Genomic DNA, 19798 nt, shown 5'->3' with positions numbered 1-19798 from the left:
TGCATGCAAATCGACCTTTTCTTCTTGAGAACGCGATACCAACCGATTCTCTCGAGACCGAAAGGCGTGTGGAAGATTGCATGGGCGGAGCAAAGATGGCCCTAGAGACAGTTGAACACATGGTCTCGGACGGGTCTCTATTTCACTCTCTCTGGTGGACGCCATACGTAGCATTTTGTGCCTTGGCCGTGGTATACGTCTGGGAAATCCAGCACAGGTCAACATCTTTCCCTGATAAACAGCGCAACTCTGCGTTACTCGCTTTGGCAGAGCGCTGCCAAGGATATCTTACCCAATCGTTACCAGATGAATCTTTGAGCAGAAGGTATGGCATCATCCTTGAGGAACTAAGACTGGAGGCCAAGCAAAGTCGACACTGCGACGCAGCAGCTCAAGCGCCAGAAGCAGCGACTGGACAACAGTCCGCATCGAGACGGTGTCTGGACGCCAACATGGCCACCACCAACATGCCCGAGCCTACTATTCGTGCAAGCGACCCAGACGAGTTTCAATCGACCTCAAACCTTCTAAGTCAGTGGCAGCCGACCGATTGGCTTGACCTTGACTCTTCGGTGCGTATGACCCAGACATGCCCCGGACTGCGTACATTGACGCCACTGGACTGACGAACTCTGTAATCCAGGTTTTAAATTTCTTCAACGAGGTCGACGGGTCATATCCTCTGGTTTGAGGCTGTAGAGAAGTTGTTATCCTAGCAGCCAGGCTCGGCCGTTAGAAGGAGAACAAGAGTCAGCGAGTGCCCCAATTCCAGGGTCATGGAACCTTCGCTATACTTGACGTCATTTTCAACTTCTGGCCCACCTTCACCACCCTTATAATCCTCTTCGTCTTGAGCACCAGGAAGCAAGATGGCGTCTGGACTACTTATGAGCCAGTTTACCCCTCGGCTCACGAGATGCCTGCTCAGCCGACGCCCTGAGGCCATAACTATGACCCCGAGAACCAAGCCTTCCCGCAGGGCTGGCAGCAACCGCCGGCCCCGATAGTGTTGCTGGCGTACTCACGCCCTCAAGAGCTTTCGACCCAACAACAATTGGTCGAGTTGCATACGCCGCAGTTCTGGCATGAGCTTCCCGCCCAACAGCACGAAAGAGTCTGCACGTCGATTGGAGGAAACAAAATATTTCATCAGTCTGTTTCGTTGGCGAATAGATATCGTTCGGCGCCATCAAGTCGCATATCTTCACATGGGACATGTGTTGCGCAAGGCCCAATTGCATGGAAAGTCCATAAGCCAGTTCACCAAAATGTCAACGTGGAGTCTATAACGGAAAATTCCAGGGAGCGACGGGAGCACACAAGCCCTGATTAAACTCGGGGCACAAAAGAGAGAGCCGGGCAAGAGGCTTGCCATCATGAGCATTGCGTGGCCGGGAGGTAGTGGCGATTTCTCCCAAAGCCTGTGCCGGATTGTTACCATTCGCCTGCCGCTTGACCTCCAGACCAGCTTCACCCTTCAATCGCAGCAGTCTAAACATCTTCGAGGGCCGCATTCTCTCGCATCTACTCACGCAGTTGCGCCACAGCTTTCGGGAGTTGCGTTCGGGAGTTGCGTACGTGAGCCGTGCGGAAGGCGTCTCATGAGGCCACATGCATCATGAGATGATGCCTATGTCGGCGCGACTTGAAGGCCGATGACGATGGGCGTGCAGACTCTGTTGGCCTTTTACAGTAATGGTAACTCTATAACGAATCTCGCTATCCATCTTTTGATGAGACAGCGAGGAGGATCTGACTTGAGTCAGAGCGGTGAGGCCCAAGTCCCGTCATGTCAATCCGCGACCGGCGATGCCTCGCCACATCCAACACCACTCTCAAGCCTTTTTGTTCCCCTGCCTCTTCCCAATTGCGGCGCTCTTACGTACTCAATCCTAGAAAGAGAGAAGAGACGACAAGTCCCAGCCACTTGTCTGCAGGGCTAAGAGTAATGAGGCTGATTGAGGCAAAGTTACTCAGCGCCGGCAGCGGCCTCGCCAGCGCCCAGCACACCAACAGGCTGGCGCCCGCATTTCGCCATGTGCCCCCAGCTGCACGGCCTGTCTAGCGTTTTCCCTTTCATGTTCCGCGACCCAGTACAGTAGCTTTGTAGTTACGACTACTCCTGACGCCCGGTCGAACGCAGTCGCAGCCGATCGGGCAAACCCACATTCTCTTCATGTTCCTGGCGAAGCGTTGGATCCAACTAATCACCGCCAATCGGACCCCCAACGGCGACGTCAGACGAGGGCACTAGCCTAACCTCGGCAGTCGGTCCAAGGCAGTGGTGAGATTATAAAATAGCAATGCTAAGGCGACTTCAAGAGCCTTCATTCTCCTCAAGTCATTACATGCTGCGCTGCACGTGTGATGCGCCCCAGCCACTTGAGGTCAACTAACGCTCTTATTGGGCGTTCAAAACACGCAGCGATGGACACAATTGAGCTAGACGACACCATACACAGGCCCATGGCTACTTCTCAATGGCCCGCCACTCCAGTTAGCAATGACGATGGTGTCAATGCCCAGCACGCGGCCGCCGACCGGCCTGGCCTGAATGAGCAACAGTTAGATCCGACAGATCGAGGCCCTGCCGCCTGGAAGCTTCTCGGCACCGCGTTTGTGTTCGAGGCCCTGCTCTGGGGTAGGCCGCCCTGCACCGCTGCCTCGTTCCATGTCCCTCCAGACTGGACTGGGTTCATCGTCCCCATCAATTGCACACTGTTAACAAGCGGCGTTTCAGGCTTTCCCCTCTCGTTCGGTGTCTTTCAGAATTACTACTCCAAGCTTCCACAGTTTGCGGACAACCGGTACATTTCCGTCGTCGGTACTGTTGCGTCGGGTCTCTCGTACCTGGGGGCACCGTTCATCATGCCGCTGATCAAGCGCTACCACAAATACCAGAGGCATATGATCTGGATCGGGTGTTCGTGTCAACCATACCAGATTCCTACGCATAGTAGGGACTGACCTTTGATAGGGCCCCTTTGTATCTCTGGCGTCTTGATCGGATCCTTTGCGTCTACCCTCGAGGTGCTCATTCTGACTCAGGGCGTAGCATACGGAGTCGGCTTTTTGATCTTCTACTACCCCATCCTCAGCATGGTAAACGAATATTGGGTACTTCGCCGAGGCATGGCATACGGGCTACTATGCAGCGCTTCGGGGGTCTCTGGCGCTGTGCTGCCCGTCATCGCTGAAACGCTGCTCAATAAGTATGGATACAAAGTCGCCCTGCGAGTGATTGGCATCGCTCTCATCGTGCTTACTGGGCCACTCATTCCCTTCCTCAAGGGCCGGCTGCCGGTGTCGGAGCAGAGCACCACAGCAAAGACGGACTGGAGCTTCTTGCGGAGCCAGCTGTTCTGGGTCTTTTCCGTTTCCAATGTCCTTCAGGGCCTCGGTTATTTCTTCCCGTCGCTTTACCTACCTTCATACGCCTCATCAGTTGGACTGAGCAGCCGACAAGGCGCCTTGCTGCTGGCGTTGATGAGTGTTGCTCAGACAGCGGGCCAGCTCCTGTTCGGGTTCCTGTCCGACCGCAAAATTCCGATCAATGCTTTGGCGGCGCTCACGACTGCCGCGGCGGCAACAGCGGCGCTGACGCTCTGGGGGCTTGGTCGATCGCTCCCGCCGCTGGCTATCTTTGCTATTGTATATGGCTTCTTCGGCGGTGGATACACGGCGCTCTGGGCTCGGATGAGCACGGCAGTGAGTAACAATCCGACGGCGATGCCCATGATCTTTGGCTTGTTCAATTTTGGTAAGGGCATTGGCAATGTCCTCGCGGGACCGATTAGTGGAGGGTTGATGAGCAGCGCGCGATCCGACGAGATGTATGGTATGCTCAAGTACGCCGGGATCGTGTCGTTTACTGGTGGGAGCATGTTGCTGAGTGCGTTTGCAATTGTGTCTTGGTACGCGCGGCCGTTGTTGCGAGCAATGGCGTAGGGGTTGCTGTCACCAAAACACCCGCATATATTCACATGCACGCGAGAAGGACGTGACAGAATGGAGGCCGTCGGTGTTCCGAAATCGTGACAGTGACCACCGACTTACAGTGGGGCAAGTGAACGGCCGCGCGGCGGGCCGCATGCCGCGCCACCCCCAGGCCATGTCCGTGAGGGCTGTGAGTCCCCTGATTCCCTGAATCCCTGACGGCCACACTTCGTCCTTCCGTGATCTTGCTCACGCCATCGCATATGCACCCGATGTGTCACCCCGCCAATTCTCTGCTTGCGGCCCTGTGAGCGACTTCCTTGTATGTTCACTCGACGGTAATGCATACGTAGTGCGAAGAGTGCGGCGACTCTCTGAGTCCCTGCTCAGCGGCGATGGACGGTCGCAAACAGCATTGCTGGGAGTGTCGTCGTCGCTGCCTCGTGTGCGACTCCACGCAACCAGCATGCAACAGGTGCAGTGCTTCTGGCACACTGTGTCCGGGATACGGCCCCGTCAAACCAGCCAGGATCAGATGGGTAGAGCCCGGTAAGGTCAGTTCTCGAGGCCGCCGAGGCGCCAAGGCGGCGTCGGGGCACCACACGGAGCGCTCGAAGACGGAGGCGGCTGCAGGAGAGCTCATTCAAACAAGCCATGCGATGACACTTGGACCCGAATTGAAGACCGGAGCTGAGCATCTAGCTCAGGCGGCACATTACTGCAAGTAATGTACTACGAACACCAAGGCTGACTGGAAGCTGACCACCTGCCAACACAGTTAATGACTGCATCTACAAAGATTTAGTGCCCATCACCCAGCTGGGAAAAAATCCACATGTGTACTCAATCACTCCCGCTCTCCTCCAGCAAGCAGTCAAGTCACCCAGCTACTTGCAATTTGGCATGGTGTGCATGACGCTAAATCACCGGATGAACCAAATGCGGCACAGCCAGTCGAAAGCTCTATCGGAAAGGTTCTATCATTATCGAGGCATGGCCATACAATCGCTGAGTGAGAGCATTGGCGTGGAGAGGCACAACACCGAGGACGTTGTTCTTGCCGGTGTTCTGACACTCTTGCTGGTAGATGCAAGTGCCCCTCACGCGCACCACATCACGCACGCGCAGCTGAAGAGGCACGGTCATCACTGACTGCTGAGTAGGTCCAGCACGGTGCATCGCTTGGCTGGCGATGGCACCTAGACGGGATTCACAAAATCATCAACCTTCGTGGTGGATTTCCGACTATGGTCCGGTCAAAGGCCCTCCAGCCTCTGCTTATAAGCGTGTGGTTGTAGGTATCCCCATCATGTTGAGATCTCAGCCCGTGCTGACCTATTCAGCGTTGCAGTGTTCGGCAACACAACATGTCCGGCTTCTGATCTCGCCATGACTGAGTTCCACCTCGAATCTGTGCCCATGGTGCTTGAACAGTACAGCGCGGCCACATCACCGTTTCATTTGTGCCCTCCGCTCCTGTTTGCGGAGATCATGAGGGTCAATCACCTTCGTCATCTTTCCATGAACCATGAAGGAATCGCAGGCCTTTCACAACAAGCCAATGATATTCTTCAGCGTATACAAAACTTCTCACCTGAACAATGGGCGGAGACCAAGCACAGTACTAAAGATGTGTGGGCTCTTGTGGGCAACGCCTATCGACTCGCCGCGGGGCTGTACTGCATGCTGTCGATGCAGAGCTCGTCGGTATTCCCCAGGACAACATTGTTACGCGATCTCTCCACCTCAACCGGCCGTGATCTTCGGCGAGTATTGACGGGAGCTCTTTCCCGCCGTGAGATTAATAGGTTCATGCTCTGGCCACTGGTCACGCTCGGCGTACAGGCTAAGAGTGACGCAACGATGCGTGGATATGTGTCTCGCGAGCTGACAAGTTTGAGCTCCAGGATAGGCACCTGTTCGCCTCTTACGGCAAAAAATATTCTTGAAAGGTTCTGGGCGTCTGGCGAAGACTGCTGGGATGCCTGCTTTGACAGGTCATATGTGTTTACCATGCAAATCGCCGTAGATACAAGCCAGATAATAGCTTCTCTGTAAATGGTCTGGCCTATACACACTAAGTGAGAGCTTCCTCTAATCGGGTGACTTTAGTAGATTGCTTAGAGGCAACAGTAAACGTATTGTCCAGGTAAAGGCGGACGTCGTATTTGTATAGCCTCTATGCAAGGCACATGCGGTGGGCTGAAGTGATCTCAGGCACGTTGACGACGACTCGAAAGGTAGACTTATCTGGTAGCATATGCTCCAGCCTGCTATATGAGAAGAGTCATTGTATTTATCCAACTTGTCCAACATCCATAACCTTTGCCCCGAGAAGCAAGTATCTTCTCCTGCTTGGCCTTCACACGGCTGCTCAGATTGCCCTTGGAGACAGGTGTCTCGTGTTAGCGGATTGCCATGATTGCACCCTTCCCTCGTGCAGCCCGGCAGAGGGCAAGGACCACAATTACGCGTGCAGAGTCACTGTGGCGCGCCGCCCACTGCAGTGGCCCCCAGCAGCTGCAATTACTGCAGCCTCGAGCATCGAGATGCCGTGGGCCGTGGCGGCTTGGGGCAAAATGGTCTGGTGCGCAAATAAAGGATGTATATGAATCAAAAGCGAGGTCAATAATGGATGCGAGACGCCCATGCTGCGCAGGAACTTGGCAGGCCACATGCTTCGCCACCCGGGACAATGGTCATCGTCCCCATGCCCAGTTGCCTCACCGCTGTGTTTTGTCTCGCCAGTTTGAGCAGACCCGAGCAAGCCCTGGTGATATTGGAGCCTTGCAGGCCTGACCAACCGCCTCTGACCCCGCCCCTTCAAAACTCGCCATTGCTTTTCGGCCGGCGGCTGACAAGCAACGGGATCGTACGTCTCAGGAAATGAATTGCGGCCGGTGCGTTGCGCCAGCGCGAGAACCATGCCCTACAGGGCTAGGAGAGGTGCTCACCGGGCCAGCGTGGAAGGTCTTTGAGAGGCCCTGTAATGCACTCTAGCGATGATGCCTCGACTGCCTTTCACGCTAAGTCAACCAAACAGATGCAAGGAGTCTGACGAAGCAGGCGTTCACTACGCCATTAGACCAGTCTTGAGTCTCTACAGATAGATTGGATTTGGAATGATGGCCTAGGCGTGACGATCACAAGGGAGACAAGCTCAGCAAAACGTGACCTTTTTTTACTTAAAAAACGAAAAAAAAAAGAGCAGTGCTATTTGTAGAGCCAACTTTTGCTGGTTGTAGAGCCCATAGGAGCAATAGCAACGACAGCAACGACAGCAACGACAGCAACGACAGCAACGACAGCAACGACAGCAACGACAGCAACGACAGCAACGACAGCAACGAAAGCAACGAAAGCAACGAAAGCAACGAAAGCAACGAAAGCAACGAAAGCAACGAAAGCAACGAAAGCAACGAAAGTAATAGGCGGCGCGCCGCTACCGTCCCATGTCTACGCCTATACGCAGTAAAATCCATTGGGCCGGCATGGGGGGGGGGGGGGGGCGAGGCCGAGAAACAAAACATTAAATGTAGGGAGGCTCTACAACTAGCAAAAGTTGGCTCTACGAATAGTACTCCTCAAAAAACGATACAAAATATAGCAAAGCTAAACAAACGACCTCTAACCCTCCATCGGTTCGTCCTGGGGGGCGTCGTCGGTCTGAGGGGTGCCGTCAGTCTGGGGGTTGCCGCCAGAGGCGGTCGTGCTGCCGGTCTCGGGGGTGCTAAGGGGGGCCGGTCCGCCGCCGCCAAAGCATTGACTGCCACACGAAGGGGGCAGTCGGCCATTAAATGGCAACGTTTACCGCACTAAGTATATCATTAGTTAGCACGAGAAGGAATGAGATATTGCCAGTCGTGAGAAGGGATGAGAGACAACATACAATATAGCAGGCCCGCTTGGGGCCAGGCCTGCGCTTTCGTCCGCGGCCGCCGCCGGGAGGGTGGCCGCCGCCAACGGCGGAGCAGTTGACCCAGAAGTAATAATAATTCGACATCTATAGACAGGTACGTAAGCTTCAGAACTTACATCACGTTACGGCACGGAGGGGAATATAGTAGAGCAACAAACTATGACCCAATCTGCATCCGTAGGGGCAGAGAGAAGGAGGGTAAGGGAGGCATATACACGAAAACGAACTCTGAAAGGACACATCTGCTACTTACCGACAAGGTGCCGTGGGCGGGGGGCCGCAGACTAAAGACAGGTCAGCACCAAGCCATAGATTGGAAGGAATGGAAGCACGGGACGAGGCGAATGGACCATACCGAGATTGGGAGGGGGGCCGGCCGACTGAGGACCAGGCCAGCAAATTTATCCGGTCGTGTAGAGCTTGAGCCAGCAGGTGGCAGGATTCGGACGTACTCGATTGGGAGGGATCCGCGCAGACTGAAGAGCATTAGTGATGAAGGCGAAGGAATTGAGCAATGCGAGAGGACGTACATAGTACTTGGGAGTCTCGAACTTCTGCAATGCAGAATCTCAGCAATCAGCCGCAGCATTGGACTGCTGTGCTGTCAGGCAGACGACACATTGCAGGCAGACGTACTACGGATTGGTTTCCTGCGACGACAGTGTCAGCAATTGATCAAACAGGGAGCAGAGATGGACTCACGGAAAACAACAACGCTGCAAGCAGAAGCTGCGTCAGCATCTCGTCGGAAAGGGGGCGTATCGAGAACGCGGTGGGCTTGGGAGAGGGAAAAGGAAGAAAAGAAGAAGCCAGACTTGGGTTCGGTACTTGAAGAAGATTCTGCTGACATGATCAGGTCGCGCGTTCACGACCTTGAGGAAGGAGCAGCACGACTGCACTTGGGCCACGCAAGCACAACTGCGCTGATTGAGAAATGTCCTTCAGCCGCCTGTCCACGTAACAGGACGTGTGATTCAACGGCCGACGTCGTCAGGGCTTCACAGGTTGCACCCCTGGGGAGAGGCGGCTTGGAGTGGACACTTGGGGCACAGGGTGGGTGGTGAGCTGCCACCATCCGCAGCCCACACGGCGGACGCCACCATGCAAGCTGATCGTTGGGTCTCAGCCTTACAGGTCCACTCTCGACGACACCTCTGACGGGGACGACAACAGGCAGAATGGATTGCCATGCTGGCGCTTTGTGATAAAACACCGCGATGGCTGGCTGCGTCGAAGGGCTGCTGCGGGCGCTGGCCCAGGCGCATGGCGTGGCTGCCGCAGACCACACGGACGCGTGCCCGGTGGTTGCCAGAGCCGGCACCCGCAGGTCGCAGTGGTTTTCAATCATGGGGCAGCCTGCATGCATGCGTGTCTTGGATCACCGCGCGCGCAGGCCATGTTGGCTGTGTATGCTGCTGCAACCTGCGGGCCTCAATGCATCGGATTGCTGTAACGCCTCTACGCAAGACAAGCCGCGCTTGCGGCGGCTTCAGTCACTGCTACAACATCACGATATCGGTTCTTTGCTGCTGTGGCAGTCCCAGGGACTCTCGTCGCTGCACTGACGAGAGGCTGCGCCCCTGAACATTGGCGCTGTGTGCAAGGGCGTGGGCAGGCAAATACGTCCCGACTCTTGTGGCCGTGTTCAGAGAACAGGTCCGCCATTGCAATAGGTATATAGGTTAACATAAGCGGCGGACTTGGTACCCAACCTCGAAGGGAAGCCGAGAAAGGAAGAGTTCCAACCAGTTCTGCGTAAATGCCTGGCCGAGGACTAGAAAGATACTGAAGAGACCGCAGAAGAAGACAGTGCCTCGGCGACCGAGACGGTTACTAATAGGAATCCAATATCCTGCAAGTCCTTGCGTACCTGATCATGGCGCGACCGAAAGGCTTTGTACGCCTGTAGACACCCTTTACATGATTTCATAGAAACGGATTTCCCTGGCCAGCATGGGAGCACCACCAACGCTGCTTTTCGGATTACTTTGGAGGGCCTTCTCAGGTGCTTCCTGCTGAGGCTGTCCCGGAGTGGAAAGCATCAATCGGCGGCGGCGGACGGCCACCCCCCTAGCACCCCTCAGACCGGCAGCACCCCCAAGGCCGACGGCACCCCTCAGACCGACGACGCCCCCCAGGACGAACCAATGGAGGGTTACGGGTCGATTTTTTTCTATTTTCTTTTTAGATTTGCTATGTTTTGTATTTTTTTTCTGAGTCCGAGTCGATTGGGATGACGACGTCGTATGCCCGGTTTGCTGCCTCCTGGCGGGCCTTCTGGATCAGCGCGGCTAGCTCGCGGTTTGGTCGTAGAACACGCGTAGACTGCGAGTCGACGGCAATGTCCTCGGCCTCCTCAAGGGACGGGATCGGTTCTCTTGCGATGCACCTGGCCCCTGAGCACCCCCACCAAGCTCACCGTGGGCAGACGTTTCCTCGGAATCGGTTCTCAACGGGTGGAATAGGGGTGTTGGTTGGGGTGGATTCCATCCTCGAGCACTTCGACACGGGAGGGGTGACCAGCCGGCCACCGCCCTCTGAGAAGTGCTACTTGCCAGTCCGCCTTGCGTCGGCCATGGGCCTCATACTCCTCGATGATGGTCCAGCAATGCAACGGATTCCATCTCCTCGCGTAGCCTTTGCAAGGTCAGCGCATTGACGTACAAATTTTGGAGTGTGCTTACCTCGAGAACGATATCGAAAGATAAACTGTCCGATAAAATGTTTTACAATGATATCGTAAATTATGGCGCGAAGCTCGTTGATCATAAAAGCAGTGATATTCAGCGCCATTGGAGATGGCGATCGTTGAGGAGGCAAAATCATCTCCTCTCGCACTTTGGGCAAGGTCAGCGTATCGACGCACAATACTCCCCGGAGTATGCCTACCTCAAGAACGATACCGGAAGACGAATTTTCCGATAAGATGTCTCATAAGAATATTCTAGACAAGGATATTCTAGATATCGATGTGAAGCTCGCTGGTCGCAACGGCGACGATGTCCGGCTTCGCGGGAGAAAGCCATGGAGGCAGAATCATCTCCTCTTACAGTTTGTCAAGTCAGCATATTGACGAGTTCTGTTTTCTGAAGCATCATTGATGCTTACCCCGAGGTGATCGAAAGACAAATTGCCCGATAGTGGCCTCTCGGACGAGCCCCTAGGGAGGTCATGAGGAGTCTGCTGCGTCGTTAGTTCGCGTTATCGTTAGGTGAGCTATTGTCTGAACGCTGGGTCCTCTGAGGGCGGCGGCAAGGTTCTGCCTTGGATGCGTTGGTGTTGGATCGTCTACTAGTAGCTTAGAGTGTGTGGGAAATCGGGGAGAGAGACAGGATTGTAGAAAGGAAGAGACTCCTCGATAGAACGTCTCCATTCTCGCCCGCGCTGTTGCAGAGGGCGCAGCCATGGAGCAGCCCGTCGGATGAGGATCGCATGCAGAGCTTCGGCTCGTGAGTCTGCCGCGGCGCTTCTCTGTGATGGGGACACCACGAGGACCGCCTCGTAGTAGCGAAGGGTGAAGGGCGTAGAAATGAAGAATTGTCCGCCCACGAGCTTGGTGCAAGTGCTCCCGGGCCGGCTAGGTAAGCCTCGTCGTAGTAGCAAGGGCCAGGGGCATACACTCAGAAATGCCTGCTCCCGGTAGGCCTGGTGGAAGTAGCCGCGGGCGAGTTGGGCAAGGACTCGTAGTAGCGAAACGGCACATTTCCTGTGGAACATCGTCAAGGAAGAAGCTACAGATGATGCAGGCTTCAGTTCAGGAGCTAGTGGGACCGACGCTATTACAAGTTACGGTTGCCCCCATCCCGCCATCAGTCGATCCATCAATCGGTGCTAGGCAGCTGCCCACATCTGCCCGCCCCCCAACCATCCGTAGACGTTCTACGCTATCAGAACCTACCACAGGGCAGCAATCCGCGGACCCTCCTTGCCCCCAAGAGGCGGCGTACTTCTTCATGCATCGCGGATATATCACGGCTTCGGCTGGTTCTTATATTCAGGGGACTTCCTTCGAGATGACGGAAAAAGGGAGTCCCGCCGCACGACGAAACGTTCGATGCACACTCCCTGCCACCGCCTGTACCGTCACAGGGCAAAAAGAATAGACGGAGCCAGGCTCAAAACAGCAACCTCTCTCTAGGTCCTATCAATCCGAGCAGATGCCTAATGATTGGGAGGGGGCCGCACGTCAAGACAGGAGAGAATGCGCTACCATTGCGCCACAATCCCTTAGTGAGTGTATGAATTGTTAAACCAATATATATATTATGAGGCCCGAACGGGTGGTTGGCCAGGGGATAGAATTAGCAACTGTCGACGTGCTGGACATGTTCACGTGGTATTTATTTTCAGAATCTCATGGCGACACCGCTACAATGTTCAAGTTCCATCAATCATCTAGTCGTAGCGGCTTGAGTGGGGACTGAGAATAGCAACATGCGGTTGGGCGACTCAAGTACGTCGGTCGGGGCATGCCGAAGGCTTCCTTCCACCCATGACTCACAGGACGTGATCCTTCACATTCTGATGTGCATTGCCAGCTCAAGTCTGGCCTGCCTCCTTCGTAAAGGAAAGGCCCTGATATGCAGGGACGATGTACAGCTTAGTACCATCCACGGCGAAGATATAATAAGGCATCCACACATGTACGAAGGAGCAACGGACAATACAGTCATGTGGCCCACACCGCACAGGACGGCGACGACGATGATGCAAGACGATGGAGGTGCTTGGCGATGCATGCGTTCCGGACCGTGACCTGGGGCAAAGCCGGGTATCCCGCGGTCGGTGGACCGGCCCCCTTCGCATCGTCGACACGAGGAATCCTCGTCCATCGCCACCATTGCGCCCCCATCAAACGCGTCATATATCTCATTTGCCTGCGACTCCCTACACCCAGTTGAGCCGAGCACACCACATGCCGTTCGTATGTAGAGTCTCCGGTACACCCGCGACCCCAGGATCGACAGCAGCAGTATCGACTCGTGCACACATGGCCGTCATGGCAACCCCCTCCCATGGCCCTTGGTTCGCGCAGACCCGATGTGCGCTTGCTACTGCCGACCGGACCCCGAGCTCGCGCTCGGTTTAAAGCCGGTTGGGGATGGATGGGTGGTGGATGATGGATGGATGGCCTTGGGGGATATCCCTGCCGCTGCGCGTTCCCTGCATGACGGGAAGACGTCAAGTACTTGATGTATGTGTAGACGTGCGTCATGCCCGCATGCGCGATGCGGTGGGGCCATTGTTAGGCTCGTGAGGGTGTCTGTTGCATCAGCGCTTGCGTGTCTGATGTCGCCTTGAAGCCTGCTGTCGACGACCTGGTCGGCTGGACGAGGGAGCTCCGTACGAACACCAGACTGCCTCAGGTTGATGGTGCTCACGCCGGTGAACACTTGACATAATGCCATGCCAAGTCCGCATAAACAACGCATCCAGGGACCGCAACTTACAAAGCAAGGTACTGTACCTGTCCATCGGCGGGCGAGACGGACGGGCATCCCGTGCTCTGGCGTCAAGGCACATGCCAGCCCGGCCATGCCCTGGGCCACCTCCCACGCGCAGTCACCCAGACACACACGGTGGCAACGCGTCGTCGCAACGGGCCTCCCATCTAGCCGTCTTGACTCCCCCGCCGGACCAATGGGCGCGCCGAACCGCACCCATCCTCAGGGTCTCCTGATCCTTCCCCGCGGGCCGGCCGTGGTGCAGGGTAGCAGCCTCGCATCCGCAGTGACCCTCCTCCCTCGAGCCGCAACCTCCATCAAGACTGGGCTGCCTCTTTATCCTGCCTGCACGATCGAAGACCCTCCCCCATGCCGTCGACACGACGTCTTACTCGCTGATGAGGCCTGTGGTGCGCGTTCGCCCATCATGGAGGGAGGGGAGGCAGGGGCGATGAAGACGGACGGGCAAGATGTGGGTTGCGCTCCAGGTGGGCCAAACGGGGTGCGTGCCGAAATCCCCAGAGTTGCGAGCGGCGCGGGTTCAACAGCGATGACGATCCAGACATTGTGTCCTCCCCGGCGAGACAAAGACGGTCGGCTGCGGCGGGAGAGTCATGCCCTCTCGCCGTTAACGAGCAGGCATGCCGCCACGAAACGAGTGACAACATCGCCGCTCCATCGTCGTTGAACACGAGCGCCATATGCATCGAACTATCAAGGCGGTTGTACGTATGTAGGCACTCGTATCATGGTATCACATATGCGTTCACCAACAGACATGTGGTGCGTCGAGCCGCAGCAACAGGGCGCAAGGCCAGCTCCAGGCCTCAGCCTCGCCGCCGCGTGCCCATTCCGCGTTCACGCAACCCGCGAGCTTGTAGCCACCAAGGTGCTTCGCAGTCACTCGTCGCCTCGTCACCTCAAAACGCACACACTGTACGGCGCCGGCCGGGATACAAAGGCCAACTTGGATGGTTCACCTGCGTCCAACCAGCTTCGGCGACGACAACATGACAGGCCAGAGAAAGCAACCGACAAGCAGGCAACCCAGCGCAGCGGCGAAGGGCAGCGCCACCAAGGCCGCGCTAAGCAAGGCGACGAACGGGTGGTGGTGTCGTCACGGGCCCGAGACCATCCAGACCAATGTGGAGTGAGGGACGATGGTGATGAGGGGAGGAGGGAGGGCGCCAGGCTCGAACAAACCCGAAAGCTTGCTGAGGCATGCGGGGGAGTGGTTGCTCCGGCGTGGGCGATGTACGCCATGGCGTCGATGATCGACACGCGCCAAAGCTCCCCTCCCGCCCGTCGCTCGCCGTCCCGAGCGGGCGGGTGCAGGTGCAGGTGCAAGCAGGACCGAAGGCAAATCAACGGAGCACAGGCCCCAGGGCGGCGCCAGAGTTGCTGAAGAAAAGCGGACTTGTGCCTGTTGAAGCGCGAGCATTAGAGTTGCGGCGCGAGAGCAACTACATCATGCGTTGCCGGGTTCGTTTATCATCTACGCTTGGAGATGCCGCTGCAGCAGAGCGCCGATACGTAGGAAGTAGACGAGCTTGGTTTACTTGGCTTCGGTGCAGGACCACAACGGCGACCGGAAAAGGAAATACCAAGGCAATAATGTCTGCGGAGCGTCGTCAGAGGGCCAACAGCTGAACGAGATGGAAACGACAGGCAATAGCGCCGCGTCAACGTCAGCTCCAGATGCGCGACGCGCTGGCGCTGCACGAGCTGCAGCTGCTGGGACTGGGCGGGACTCGTCGCTCCAGGCGCCACGCTGTTGCAAGACCATGAAGTGTGAGGTAGGTACCTAATCATGTATCCCGCTGGTAGCGGCATCGGACAAACGGCGTCTGTGCGGCCACGCTCCGCGCTGTTGCCTCTGGGATGGAGTTGTTGGATGGGGGCTTCCATCGTGTTGCGGCCCGGCGACAGAACCACTTGGCAGCTGCAGAAAGCGCTTCCTCCAACCCGCACCCAAGGTACCGGTACCGAGGAACGACATGCACGGCAACGCGGGGCCCGTCGCGTTTGCTCTCGACGCCGGCGTCCACGTTGCCGCGAAACCGACGCCGTCCCTCCGAGGCTCAGACCATCGAGACGACCATTCGTCCTTGCAGGCAATACTATCGTCAGCCCATTGCGGCGTGCGCCTGCATCAGCGTCATCCAACGAAGCAACTTCCTCCCGCCTCCATCGTCAGCTTCACCTGCCGGGCTGGCCGTGATCCGTGCTGCAGCACCCACGCCAGATGCGCGCACATCTCGGAGCGAGCACCCTGTCGAACGAAACGCCTTGTGCGTCAGGGGCGCGAGCTGCGCGCCCGTCCGGATGCAGGCAAGCCGCCGAGAAAATCGAAAGTCGAGCGGCCCTTTCGCGTGGGCTTGAATGGCTGGCTGGCTTCGTCGCGAGCAGCCAAGGGGAACGAAGTGAGCTGGGGGGCTGCTGTTGGAGGTGCCCGGTGCCCGCAAGGTGATACATCACTTTTTCCGTCCCCTGGGCGGGATGCAGCAGGCCCAAAAGGTTTCCCACTGAGGGACGGTGCTGCGTTGCCTGCCCCGGAGAGGCACGAGAGCTGATGATGCAGGGCCGCTGCAGATGTCAGCGAGCGCAGCCTCTCAGCAGCGCGATTCCACGCTTCTGATCCTTTGTCTGATCTACGAGTGCGCAGAGGCACAGCTGGCACGCTTGACGTGGCGCCTGCCTCATCAAGCATATCCGAGTCCGACAGTCTGTCTTCGCAGGCGTCCAGGTACATTGCTTCATCTGGCTGCCCAACTGGGGTCCTCCCTCTCTCCAAATCACATCGACGTGAAGACTGGTCCGTCCCCGGTATCCAGGCCCACGTTGGTCGCGCAAACAAGTGACAAGTCGTCGGCACTTGGTCGCGTCGCACGGGACGCTCTCTGACCTGCGTGGGCCCTGAGCGACCCGAGGCAGGGTCCATCCCCCCAAACCCCACGGGTCTCTGTACTTTGTATTATGTACGTACTCCGCAGTCTGTACGACGCCCGAAGGATGATGGCTGGCCCAGCTGCAAGACGGCGATGATGACGATGGCGTCGCATGGCGTCGGGAACCACACGGGCGAGGGCGACAGTACCTAGGCATTGTATCAACGTATGAAGCAAGAGCCAGAGATGAACATGGGGCATGGCGGCGCCCGCGCTTGTGGGGGGTCGGGTCGCTCGCTTCCCGCGCCAACCGTCGCGACGCCCATCGTCATCCGTCCAAGGACGGGTGCGTAGTGGTTGCCACGGCGGCGGCGATGGCGGCGGCGGACGACGATGGACGGAGGGCAGTGGTCCGCCGTGGCAGCGGTGGTAATGGCAATGGTGGTGGAGGTGGTGAAGACGACCAAGACGACGATGACAATTCAGTGCAGTGAGTGAGGGGTCCCTGGCGTCGGGGTTCCCTGCCTGCCTTGCTTGCAGCCCGTGCCACCCCCGGCCCAGGCTTGGCAGATTGAAGCCGAAGGTGAGCACTCGCATCGCCTCGACGATCCTCATGTGTGTGTGCGCGTGGGCGCCCGCGCGTGGTGTCTGCGTGTGCGACTCTGTGCGACCGTGCCTGCGGGCAAAACCACTTTCCCCCCCAGATCAATGAATGGACGGACGGTCGGACAGTCGCAGACTGAGCCGCATCGAAGCCCGTCCGCACGTCCGTCCCTCGTCCCTCTTGCGCCGCGTCAAGCCGGCCCCTTGGTCCCCCACGCGAGAGAGGGCGGGACGAGGATACTCATGCGAAACAAGAGGGATGCAGCCACGGTCCAGGCCGCTGGGGGACGTGGGAGGCACGGCATGGACGCCTCACGACCAGCGCCGTCCTGTCGCGGCGTGCACGTCGCGCCAGCGCATCATCGCCGGTGGTTGAAACGAAGGGCGATGGCCCGGCGGCGGATGCGGGCTCGCGCCGGGTGGCGGACGGGCAGGGCCTCGCACGACACAGTATTAAACATTACAGTTTACGTGAAGGCAACGGAGCACGACATCTCAGCAGGATGCAGTAGACTGATATGCCGCTCTCTGCGTGCTCTGAGGGACACGGGAACGCCCTCCGAGTCATGGACACACAGACTGTCGACTATCGACACGACATTCTAATAAGCAGCGGACCCGCCCGCTGGACGGCCCGCTGTGGGCTCTCGGCTCGGGGGGCGGGCAGCTAAGGTACCTACGCCGCAGCCCGTTATTCGCGACCATCGTGGGCGCTGTTGCATGGATGGATCCTGGGTCGATTCTGTGCCCCAGCCCATGTCCGTCGATCGCACAAAGGGTGGTCGGCGCACGGACCAGCTGACTTGCCCGTGGCCGGCCCAGGAGTCAACACCAAGGGACGAGGCGGGCGAGCATCGTGAACCACCCAAGGATGGAGGAGGGGTGGTCCATCGATTCGGGGGCATGAAGGCGCGGCACGACGGCACCCTGACCGGCGGCCCGGCACAGCGCTGTGCCAAGCAGACCTCAGAGACATGGACGGGCATGTTAGGGGCACCAACTTCAGGGATCAAAGCAGCAGCAGCAGCAATTGCCTGCATGGGATGCAATCCGTGGCATGGCATGGCATGGCATGTCGGCATCTTGGGGGTTGGAGCCGTTGCCAATGCCAAGCGGGTAATAGTACCGACCTCGCACCTATTGGGCCCCGTTCCGCCTGCAGTTGTGTAAATCCATTAGTCCATAATCGCCTGGTCCTGCACCGCGGCCCGACAGCGGACTGGGCGCCCAGCCAGAGATCGCAGGTCCGTGATGCCATCCCATCCACGGCCGGCAAGCGAGCTCGGCGACGGGCGGCCCAACTGGCGCTCCGTGCTACCTTGGCCTCAGGGGGGGCCCTGTTTCGTTGCGCCATTGGTGATGGGCCGCATTGGACGCTTGATGCATCCACAGCATCGAGGGCACAGAGTCCCGGGGGGGCCCTGCCCTGGCCAGCAACGGCCGCGCAGGACCAGCACCGGCAGCCAAGCCCAAGCCAGCCAGGCCGTTATCGCCGTGGCGACGAAGCCATCGTGAGGTTGTCTGTCTCGCGGGCACCCGCCTGCGCAGTGTCGTAGCCGCTCTGCGACGGAACGCGATGGCAGCTCGCTGCGGACCGCGGGGGGGCATCTAGCGTCTCGCCTTCGGAGCAGCTACCAGCCCCGGTGCTCTGCTCCTACGACCAAGTACCACGTAGCACGAGCGCGGCCTTGCCTCGTTCGCTTGCCCCCAAGAAGGGCGGGCGGGCGGGCGGGAGGCGTAGCGCCGGACGAGACGAGAGAGAGGAGAGACGACAGGAGGGAGAGGGGGGAGGCATGCCACGATGCTCGGCTCGCACTGGACATACGTGGTTCGAGGCGATTGCGCCCGCCATGGGCTTCGAGTCGTCGTCGGCGGCGTCGTCGCAGGTCGTCGGGGGGTCCTGGCGGGCCCAGATCCGGCACGAATGCGGGAGTTGTGTAGCTGCATCTCGGCTTTGATCGAATCGGGCATGAGACAACGAGGAGCAGCAGGCGGGCAGGCGAGCTTCCTTTGTCCCCCTATGCGCGCGTGCGTGTGTCTTGTCGTTTTGACAGTCGCTCACTCGCTGAGTCGTTCACTGGTGAGGTCGACAGCCAGCCGCCCCACGATGGAATTTCACCGGCGGGAATTGGAATTCGGCCGCCAGCCACCCTCCTCCCCTCCCGTCACCCCGCGGCGGCGCTTCGGCTTTGGATGATGCTACTGCTGCAGCTTCTGCTGCTGCTAATTACGGCACAGCCGCAGATACACACACATACGCACACACATCAAACGGGACAAGGACATCTCCGGGCGATTGATGAATGTGTCCTGCAATCCATATCCCATATCCATATCCATACCTATCTCGCGAGCCTGTCAGTCAACCGATTGGAGAGAGTAAGAAGAAAGGAAAAAGCCGTTGGATTGAGTGGCGTGTTTCGTTGGATCTGCACTGCGATAAGAAAGCCAAAAAAACGCCAGCGCCCGTCCTCGGCCCGTGCTGTGACTGGCTCCCAGCAGAAAAAAAAAACCATGCCCGGGTGCATATTGGCAGGGGGGCATGGCATGGCATGGTTTGGTGAAGTGCTGCACGGTGGAAGTTCTTTGAGCTCCATGGGCGGCCCAACTGCTGGGGACGAACCACCGGATACCCGCCATGCGCGTCGTCGCGATGCCGGGCAGGATTGAGGAAGCAAGCAGATGGGAGCAAAGCGCCAGTCAAGCAAGCAGGCAAGCCCCAAGCAGCCGACGTGCCACGGCCGCCGATCGTCCCGGAAACCTTGGTTGCGCGCGTGCGTCGACGGTGGCGGCGGCGACGGCGAGGCGGCGGAACCCTTTCCCACTGCAATCTTGTCTTGCCTACATACCACGCAGTGCTCTGCGCTGGGAGCCTCATATCACCAAGGTACCTCGAATATGAAGCGGCCGCCTGCTTGCGAGATTCGCGATGCGCGTCCTGCTGCCTTATCATCCAGCGAGCCAGTCAGACGGGAGTCGACGTTCAGAACTCGGGGTGTTTTGGATGC

At 58.0% G+C, this 19798-nt stretch overlaps 1 protein-coding gene across 1 annotated transcript; it reads left to right on the top strand.

Annotated features, from left to right (window-relative positions):
* Window positions 1-2427: 2427 nt before the first annotated feature.
* Window positions 2428-3948, top strand: PLICBS_008047 (uncharacterized protein; the record flags this gene model as incomplete). The annotated part of the gene is made up of 3 exons (XM_018324469.2): window positions 2428-2641; window positions 2741-2923; window positions 2978-3948. 3 exons carry the CDS (start codon window positions 2428-2430, stop codon window positions 3946-3948), a joined length of 1368 nt encoding a protein of 455 aa, XP_018177648.2.
* Between the last annotated feature and the right edge of the window lie 15850 nt (window positions 3949-19798).

Source organism: Purpureocillium lilacinum (genome assembly GCF_023168085.1).
Source record: "Purpureocillium lilacinum CBS 284.36 DNA, scaffold_6, whole genome shotgun sequence".
NCBI classification, from domain to species: domain Eukaryota; kingdom Fungi; phylum Ascomycota; class Sordariomycetes; order Hypocreales; family Ophiocordycipitaceae; genus Purpureocillium; species Purpureocillium lilacinum.
Note: the sequence above shows the minus strand (reverse complement) of the source record. Positions and strands in the feature narration are given on the sequence as shown.